Source organism: Corylus avellana, chromosome 7 (assembly GCF_965113065.1).
Source record: "Corylus avellana chromosome 7, dhCorAvel1.hap1.2, whole genome shotgun sequence".
Taxonomy (NCBI): domain Eukaryota; kingdom Viridiplantae; phylum Streptophyta; class Magnoliopsida; order Fagales; family Betulaceae; genus Corylus; species Corylus avellana.
The window spans coordinates 21770619-21780431 of record NC_142496.1 but is presented as its reverse complement, the minus strand read 5'-3'; the positions used below and the strand labels follow the sequence as shown (position 1 = coordinate 21780431).

Genomic DNA, 9813 nt, shown 5'->3' with positions numbered 1-9813 from the left:
GAATTGGCCTAAGGCCGTTCCTAGAGAAGAACTACAGAAAAGGTGATCGCTACACGGTTACACGCACCGACGTGAGAAGAGAGAGAGAGAGAGAACCTTATGCTAGCATCTTTATACAGCAACAAAACAGCAAGATAGGAACATAGACTTAAGGTTATTCTAAGTGAGCTCAACAGCATTGATAACATCCTGAATTTTATTTAAAGATGAAAAGTCTGCATAGATGTATGCCCGTATAAAAACAAAACAAATGTAGTTTAAAAAAAAATTTAACTAAAGTTCAGCAAAAGACCCATATAAAAACCTATTGCAAGAACAGTACAGAAGAGCTTATGCAATTAAATGGTAATCATGGATAAATATAGAAATCAAAAGTATTCTAGATTATTTGTACGGAAACCAAAAGCGTTATAATTATAAAAAAAAAATTGAGAATGACCTGAGAAATTCATAAAGATAAGCTATGTAATAACAAATGGTAATGGGTGCTAGGAAATGATAGAACCAAAACCATAGTTCTGAGGGAGTAAAGGGAACTTGTAGGATATGATTAAAATAGAAGAAAATATCCTACATAATTACTTCACATGATGCACCACTCAACCTGTCCTCGGCATAGAAGATGAACCATATGGTCACCTTACTTGAAAGAGGGGAACCAAACACATACCATGTCTTCCTGAATAGGACTACACATTTGTTAATGGATGCTAGGAAATGATACAACCAAAACCATAGTTCTGAGAGGTTAAAGGGAACTTGTAGGATATGATTAAAATAGAAGAAAATATCCTAGATAATTACTTCACATGATGCACCACTCAACCTGTCCTCAGCATAGAAGATGAACCATAAGGTCACCTTACTTGAAGGAGGGGAAAGAAACACATACCATGTGTTCCTGAATAGGACTACACACACACAGGTAGCAAGCAAAGCACATGCAACTTTTTTTTTTTAATACACATGGCTCCAATAAGAAAATATTATAGAAAAAATTCTAAACATAAATGAATGAATAAAGAAAATCAGTTTTAGATAAGGAATTTTGAGATCCAATTCATCATCTATCACTTTATATCCTTGAAGTGTATCTTGCTCAAAAAACCAATCTCAACAAACCCCAAAAATATGTATTCTAAAAATGAACCAGAGGTGGTACCTAAATTCCCAATCAAGACACCTCAAACTCTCACTTCCAGGTCCTTGAAGCTTCTTCATCCTCTACTTATCCAACTTAATTATGCGTACACTTTCCCGTACTTAAGTATATTGTTTACAGCAGATATAGAACCAAACAACACAAAATGGCCTAATTTCTAACAGATTTTTGGTACAGAATGCAAAAATGAGGGAAGCAAAAGATAAATGGACATGATTATACACACATGCAAATGGAACACACGCATGAATGCCAGGATTCTTGCAATTGCCTCTCTCCAATTTCACAATCCATCCCCTTTTCCCATACTTATATTGTTCAGCGCTTCTAAACTAAACCATTAACAATAGAAAAATTCCTATTTTCCAACCAAAAAAAAGGGGGAAAGGACTAAAGCACATTATTATTTACTTCAAAGTACATAAAAGAAGAGACTAAATGATATCATAAAAACAAAAAATCGAACTTCATAATAATTATCGGGCAAACATAAATAATATAAGCAGGGTCATCATCTTGAAATAAGCATCAAACAGATCCGAATATAGCAGATACTATCTCAGATAACAGAAACCCTAATATACCATAAACCCCTAAACCCTAGGGACAGATCAAGATTCGGTCACAGCGGACGACTCATCCTCACTGGCAGTGGTGGTGGTGGGTGCAACAGACGGGCTCGCAGTCGGCGGCGCAGTGGTGTCAGCGGCAGAGCCCGAAGCGGCGCGGTTCTTGACAGTCTCCAGCATGCGGCGGCTGATCTCCCTGGAGTAGACCTGGAGGATCTCAATGCCATCGTCCTCGGCGGATACGGAGCCTTCGGCAGCGGCAAACGCCTCATCCTCGATGTGGTAAGCGGCGGCGGAGGCCTCGTCGTGTGGCAGGGTGCCGTAGCGCTTGGAGAGAACAGAGAAGTTGGACAGCGTCTCAACCAGGCGGTTCACCACGGCCTCGCGGGTGCGCTGCGTCGGGGGCCATATGCTGAATGTGAGGCTGCTGTTGTTGCTGGGCTTCTTGGTCGGCTCTTGGCCGTGTTTCTCTTGAGGCTCCGCTTCCATCTCCGGCGCTTGTTCCTTTGCTGAGTCTCCCTCTGGTGGTGGCGCGGTGATCAACTCTGAGTCCGACATTATGCGTGGCCGAAGGGTATGGATTCAATTCTGGGATATGGGATTTTGAAATTGGGAAGAGAGTGAGGGGGGAGATGGCGTAGCTTATGGGTGAATTGAAGTGATAGGTTAACTTAGAAGTTACTAGTTATATCTGATGTGTGACGGTCCATCTTTTCGTTCTTAATTTCGTTCGTACTTTTTTTTGTTGGGAGGTAGGGCTCAGGGGTCCAAACATGTAGGGAATAGGTCAATATTTGTTTGGCATGGGATTTGTTTTATCCTGATCCTGAGAAAATTTTAAAGAATGTTAAGCTTATAAAATATTTTATAGAATAATTGATAACAAGCCTAATTCACTTTTAATGTACACTCCATGGTATTTTATCGAAAATTGTCACCATACTCGCCGGTAACTTAGACTGTCACACAAAGCCAAAAAACCCCCACCCTTTTTGTACTTGTGAGTGTTGCCACCACCACACTTGTCTTATTGTGCTCATGTTGCGAAGGAGAGAGAGATCGAGAGATAGAAATAGTTGAGAGTGAATAAGAAAGGAGAAAGAAAGGTTCAGGGGAGGCCGGGAGGGGTAGGAACTAAGAAGAGAGGGATAAATTCCACGGAGAAAAGTTAGTTCATGGTTGGAAGAGCACTAATAACTTAGCTATTAGTATAGTGAAGTTAGACCCCAAGGGGTTGGCCTAGTGGTGCCAGCCTCAATCTTCGGTGGTTAAAGTCCATTAAGGCAGAAATTTGAATTCTCATATGCGTTATTAATTCTTTGGGGCCACGCAGTCCAATCTTTTACTTGGTCCGTATGGTGGAAATGCTTTGCATAGATCCGAAGTTTAGACCCAATTGAACATGTAACCCAATATCTTGTCCTTCAATCCACTACGTTTACTCCCGATGATGGTATTGTTAGAGTATATCATAGAGTTCAAGAATAATAGTTATAATTAAAGACTATTATTAACTTATAATTGAAGAATGTCATTGAGTCACACTTAAAGACTATTGAATAAATCTAGCTATAGTTAAAGATTATCACTTAACTAACTTAACTAGAGTAGAAGTCTATTTGTATCCAACATAATTATCCTATGAACATATTATATTGTAAATATCACTCAAAGAAATAAGATGTTAATGCAATTTTAGGGCATGATCTTGTAGCCACATATATCTCTATCATTATTTTATTAATTCCGCATTGTTGTTTTTTTTCAGGTATGGGCTTGGTCCATGTGGTATGTCTAAGAATAAGCGAACTCATTACTTAGTCCTTTATAGTAATTACAAAAATGGCCTCGAATCCATCATAAGAGATCGATAGGTGTTTTGGATGCCCATACAGCCATGCCCCTTTCTATCGTGGGCTATGGAAAGACCCATCCTCAGTCCAATAAAAGAACGACACATGTCTCAAATGTCTTGGTGTTTTTCACTTTTTTGGGTTGCTTGCCTTTATCCCAATTGTGACGCTATAAACATTAATTTGTGACGTATGGCCCATTTTTATAGCATGCAAAAATGCTTCTTTGGTTTCTTCATGGAGTTAAATATGTTTGGTTCTCCAACACTCATATCGTAATTAAGGGAATACTTTATCAATGATTCACCAAGGCCTCAATCATGACGTGTCAAATTGTCTCCATACAAGACATTTGAAGAATGAAACGTCGCGTTGAAATCATAGGCAGATAAAATCGAATCAAACCCAAAATTTTGTCACATCCAGCCAAATATTGATAAGAGAAAGTTTTTATTTCAACCTCACCTCAGTACATTGAACCTACAGAAAAAAAAAAAAGAAAACAAATTTAAAATAAAAAACTGAAACCACCGGGACATGTTGGGGAAAGAAAGGGACAGAAGAAAAGATGTACAATATAATCGGAACGTTAAACGAGTCGAGTTCGGACACTATACTCGTAACGGAGCGGAACCTAAATATGTTTATAAGTAGCTTTGTTTATTTACAGCTTGGGTACGATATAATCAAAGTTGGGAGAGGATGCTAATCATGGATGGGCGTGGACTACAGACAGCCTCCAAAGGCTCAGCCTTTGCCAGAAGAACTCCTAAGCCTTGGCTCATGTCCACCATCTTCTTTCCAACCCTTTCCCAATCAAAGCACTGAATCAGAGTACCCAATGCCAATGACATTCTCCGCATGGCCATGCCGGCGCCGGGGCACGCCCTCCTTCCCGTTCCGAACGGAACGAATTTGAACCTCTCTTTTTCTCCGTCGAACGCCACAAATCTCTCCGGCTTGAACGTGTTGGGCTCCTCCCACACCTTGGGATCCCTATGAATGCCCCATGCATTCACCAACAAAATCGTCCCTCCTGGTATATGAAATCCCCCCAAAGTGCAGTCTTTTGAGGAGAAATGAGGCAACAAAAGTGGCGCTGCAGGATATAGTCTGAGTGCCTCATTGATGACACAGCGAAGATAGGGAAGCTTGGGAAGATCAAGGTCATTTAGCAAGCGCCCACGTCCAACTTGGTTGTCAATCTCAGCTCTAACCTTCTCCAATGCCTCTGGATGATTCAGAAGTAGTGACATTGCCCATTCCATGGTTGTTGATGTTGTATCTGTTCCCGCAACAAACATCATCTGAAACATATTAAATGCTCTAGTAACGTTAGAATAAATTTTGAGGTACAGTAAATGACTGAAATATGTTGGAATATTTGCTTACCTATAGGAGCTGTAATGAATTGAATATTTAGTAAATTGAGTGGTACGAATTACATAGTTACAGGAAACAAACACTCCTAGAATATTACACTAAATAGTATGATTAAAAGTATCATGTAATTGCTGAGATCATGTGGGACTTTTCATGAGCATCCTGTTCTGCTACAGAGCTGGATAGTTACTTTGGGTTAAAAAAAAAAATGATGTTAAAAACACTATGAAGACAAGACGTACAGAAAGTAATCAAAACCACCATTATTAAGCAAAAATGGGAAATATTTATATGATCACTTACCAATACAATGCTTTTTATGACATTATCTGAACAGAGTTCAGGTTCTGATTCATGAAGAGACAAAAGAGTTTCAATCAGAGTTCTCTTATTCAAGCAACTGGCTTTGTTTTGCTTAATCTCTTCTATCAAAAGCCTGAGGAATCTGTCTCTCTTCCTCTGCAGCCTGATTATACTCTTCTCCAACCCTTTGTAACCAACCCACCTCAAAACTGGAAAGAAATCACATATATTAATTGACAAGTTTGCAGAGTAATTCTCCTTGAACTCCTTGAGATTTTGCTTTCCCAAATCCATGCTTGCCGCCGCCTCCTCTCCGACACACGGCTTGCCGGCAACCATTCTCATCATTATATTGAACATCAAAAGCGAGAACAAATACCTTAAATCCAACCTTTGGGGTCCTCTGTTTGAGGCTCTGTATATTTGGCGGAGAAGGGAGTGAACTTCTTCTTGTCGGACGACGGAAGACTTCTGGAGATTCATCTGAGAGAAGATCTCAACGGCCAAGATGCGCCGGAGGTTCCGCCACATGTGGCCATATGGGGCCCAGACGGGAGCAGTCGAGTTGTAAGTGAAATGATCCCCTGCCATTGTGCGGGGGCGATTTGCAAATATTATGTCATTCTTGGTGAAGCATTCTTCGACAAGGGATGGAGAAGATAGTACGAGGATAAACCGGGAACCCAATTTAAGGTAAAGTATTGAACCGTACTGCAACGACAGGGTGTCCAGCGTTTGGTAGAGCGGTTGTTTAAGGAGCTGGGCATGGCCGATTATCGGCAGAGAAAATGGAGCCGGTGGTAGTTTTTGGTTGTGGGAGTTTACAAGTTTGATGATGATGATGAAAAAAACAGAGAGGAAGAAAGCAAGGTAAGAGTAAAAGTTTTCCATGGCAAAGCATGCAGCAAAGAGATAATCCCATCGGCCATGGCCTTTTGACTGTCATGTGAGGCAGAAAGAGCCAATCGAACTTATCCAATCGTCATCCATGAAGTCAGATTGCTGTTCGATGGAAAATATATTATATTTTTCATAATTATGCTGATATTGAAATATTCTCGATTTTTGAGTTGATTGTAACCATATATTAAGATTATAATCAAATTAAGGGGATTTGATTACTAAACTTGTATTTAGACATTACCCTATAAATATGGACATTTGTATTGTAGACAAATTAAGTTAATGAGCACAATGTAGCCCTTAGGGGTATTATGAGTAGTGGACGTAGGTGTCTAACATCGAACCGCCCAAAAGTTCTTTGTGTTCATTTTCTCTATATTGCTTCCGCTTATTTCCGCATAATCATTATTTCAACAATACTCTTTCCCCGACCCTCCACATGCATGGAAAGCCATTAGTCATCGGCGGGGAACATCCTCACCACTAATGAACCGCCGAGTTTGTGTTTTTTACTTTTTTGATAAATATTCTTTCACTCTAACTAATTTATATTCTTCGGTTCAAATAAAATGGACAAGATCCTAATTCACATCCTCTAGATGCCATTGGTAGATTGATTCCAAGTTATCATTATGAATCTAAGTATTGGCTTTTTTAAAAAAAAAAAAAAAAAAAAAAAAAAATTATAAAGATTGATTAGTTTGAATCATTAGTTTATTTTAATTTTAATACAACTATTCATTGTCAAACGTTTTTAGTGTGTGTATAAGTCTTTTTCAAATCTTACGTAGGATTGGTATAAAATATGGAGGTAGACATTCAAAACTCAGAAATTAATAATTGATAAAGAAGCTCTTGATGAATTTGTTGTTCATAATAGACAAAATATTCCATACATAATGTTTAAACACAATAAAACTAAAAACTATAATAATAACGATCAACTAAAATTTCATCCTCATCAACACTTCAAGGTCTCAAGAATTTACGCACAAGTGCACAACAACACTTTCTTTTTCTTTCTTTTTTTCAAAAAAAAAAAAAAAAAAAAAAGATTTACTCTTAAGCAGCACAAAACTCGAAATAGAACATACCATGGCATACAACACAACTCAAGCCCTCTTCCTAAAGTTACACTTTTCCATCACCATAACCCGACTTTACTTACAAAACTTCTAACACAAGCATCTCGGGGTGGGCAAAATATCCGATTACCGCCTACTGACTGCTATCGACTGCTTACCGACTATACTGACTTCTGGTTGTCAGTAGTCGAAATAGAAATTTATACCAACGTTAGTAACTGAACCAAATCGAGCCAAAAATGACTTAACCGAAAATGTAATCGCCAAAGTATGGTAGGGAAATGTCCTAGCAATATTAATCAATTCTTATTTAATTATATCTATATTAGTGACAATTTGTAATAATCTAAGATAATGAATATGTTAAGGGTGCTTATAAACATGTCCAATGAACACTTGCTTAGCCCTAAAAAAACCATTTGGGCCAAAAAAAAAAAAAAAACAATCCATTTAAGATTTGGCTCATAAAAATAGGCTTGGCCCAAAAAGAGATTTGGCCAATAAAAGTTAACCGACTTAATCGACCGACAATTAACCGAATTAACAGAAATTGTCAAAATTAATACATATCGGTATAAAGTCGATCAATTAACGGATTTAATCAACTTGATCGGTTCGGTAGGCGAAAATGGGTATACTGACACCAATTTAACCGATACCCTGTCTTGTACGCATCTATGAAAATAAAACACTACATGAGCTAATATACGACTAAATCTCATAAAGAACCCCAAATACTATAAGGTTAGAATATATAAATAACCTTTTTTTATAAAAAAAAAAAATGGAACTTTAAAAACTTCCAAAAATCCTTCATTTCTCATTGTCTCTCTCTAGGGTTTCGAAGGTTGAAAGATTGCAAATAGAGAGTCGACCCTTAATTAAGCCCCTTTACAACACAAAAAGTATTTCTTCGCATAACTTATGCACAAATTTGGGGGGGGGGGGGGGGGGGGGGGGGTGGGGTTATATTAATTGTGTGAGATAAAATAAATTTGGTCTCCCACAAAAGAAAATAATGACTTACGGCATGTTTTGGTGTACGTTTAAGGAGATTAAAAGTGCATTTAAAATTTAAAAAGTTCGGTTGAAGAAAGAAGTACCCATTTGATAAAAAAATTAAAAGCACTTTTAAAGGTAAAAACCATTGCCAAAACATACTTTTGGCTAAAGCTTAAAAATGAAGCTTTTGAAAAAAAAAAAAAAAAAAAACTTAAAAACTCTATTTCTTAAACACAATTTTCATGCTCTAAGTCGCTGCAAAATTTGATACTACGTCTACAAGCGTTTTTAAGCTTTTGCAAAAAAAAAAAAAAAAAAAAAACATTTCGTTCATGCCAAATATATATATATATATAGTACCCATTTGATAAAAAAATTAAAAGCACTTTTAAAGGTAAAAAAACATGGCCAAAACATACTTTTGGCTAAAGCTTAAAAATGAAGCTTTTGAAAAAAAAAAAAAAAAAAAAACTTTTTTTTTTTAAAAAAAAAACTTTTTTTTTTTTAAAAAAAAAAAAACTTAAAAACTCTATTTCTTAAACACAATTTTAAACATGCTCTAAGTCGCTGCAAAATTTGATACTACATCTACAAGCGTTTTTAAGCTTTTGCAAAAAAAAAAAAAAAAACATTTCGTTCATGCCAAATATATATATATATATATATATATATATATATATATATATTGGCTCATTTACATGGATCGGGATCCCAACCAAAAAAATTCTAATAGAATAATTAAGTACAAGCCCAATTCACTTTTAATATACACTCCATGGTATTTTACCCAAGATTGTCACCATACTCGCTGGTAACTCAGACTGTCACACAAAGCCAAAAAAAACCCACCCTTTTTGTACTTGTGAGTGTTGCCACCACCACACTTGTCTTATTGTGCTCATGTTGCGAAGGAGAGAGAAATCGAGAGATGGGAATAGTTGAGAGTGAATAAGAAAGGAGAAAGATTGAGGAAGAGAGGGATGAATTCCATGGAGAAAAGCTAGTTCATGGTTGGAAGAGGACTAATAACTTAGGTATTAGTATAGTGAAGTTAGACCCCAATGGGTTAGCCTAGTAGTGCAGGTCTCAATTTTCGGTGGTGAAAGTCTATTAAGGCTGAAATTCGAATTCTCATATGTGTTACTAATTCTTTGGGGCCACGCAGTCCAGTCTTATTTGGTCCATGTGATGGATGTGCTTTGCACGGATCCAAAGTTTAGACCCAATTGAACATATAACTCAATATCTTATCCTTCAATTTACTACTTTTACTATAGCCCCGATGATGGTATATATTGTTAAAGTATATCTTGGAGTTTAAGAATAATAGTCACAGTTAAAAACTATTATTGACTTATAGTTGAAAAAATCACTAAGTCACACTTAAAGACTATCGTTGAAGTCTAGCAATAATTAAGATTATCATCTAACTAATTTATTTAGATTAGAATTCTATTTGTATCCAACATGATTCTCGTATAAATAGGAACACATTATATTGTAAATATCAATGTAGCTTTAGGGCTTGATCTTGTGGATATAGGTCATAAACG

At 37.0% G+C, this 9813-nt stretch overlaps 2 protein-coding genes across 2 annotated transcripts; both read right to left on the bottom strand.

Annotated features, from left to right (window-relative positions):
* Positions 1 to 1609: 1609 nt before the first annotated feature.
* LOC132184641 (MFP1 attachment factor 1) lies at positions 1610 to 2460 on the bottom strand. The gene has a single exon (XM_059598351.2). It carries the CDS (start codon positions 2287 to 2289, stop codon positions 1774 to 1776), a length of 516 nt encoding a protein of 171 aa, XP_059454334.2. The 5' UTR covers positions 2290 to 2460; the 3' UTR covers positions 1610 to 1773.
* Positions 2461 to 4209: 1749 nt separating this feature from the next.
* LOC132184240 (cytochrome P450 81C13) lies at positions 4210 to 6200 on the bottom strand. Its single transcript, XM_059597796.2, has 2 exons — positions 5271 to 6200; positions 4210 to 4891 (listed from the first exon to the last, which is right to left on the bottom strand). Exons 1-2 carry the CDS (start codon positions 6159 to 6161, stop codon positions 4271 to 4273), a joined length of 1512 nt encoding a protein of 503 aa, XP_059453779.2. The 5' UTR covers positions 6162 to 6200; the 3' UTR covers positions 4210 to 4270.
* Positions 6201 to 9813: the final 3613 nt, after the last annotated feature.

Coding starts and splice junctions, on each gene's coding strand:
- LOC132184641 (XM_059598351.2), bottom strand. CDS start 2,289: ATGTCGGACTCAGAGTTGATCACCGCGCCACCACCAGAGGGAGACTCA.
- LOC132184240 (XM_059597796.2), bottom strand. CDS start 6,161: ATGGAAAACTTTTACTCTTACCTTGCTTTCTTCCTCTCTGTTTTTTTC. Junction 4,892..5,270: donor TCATAAAAAGCATTGTATTG/GTAAGTGATCAT, acceptor AATATGTTTCAG/ATGATGTTTGTTGCGGGAAC.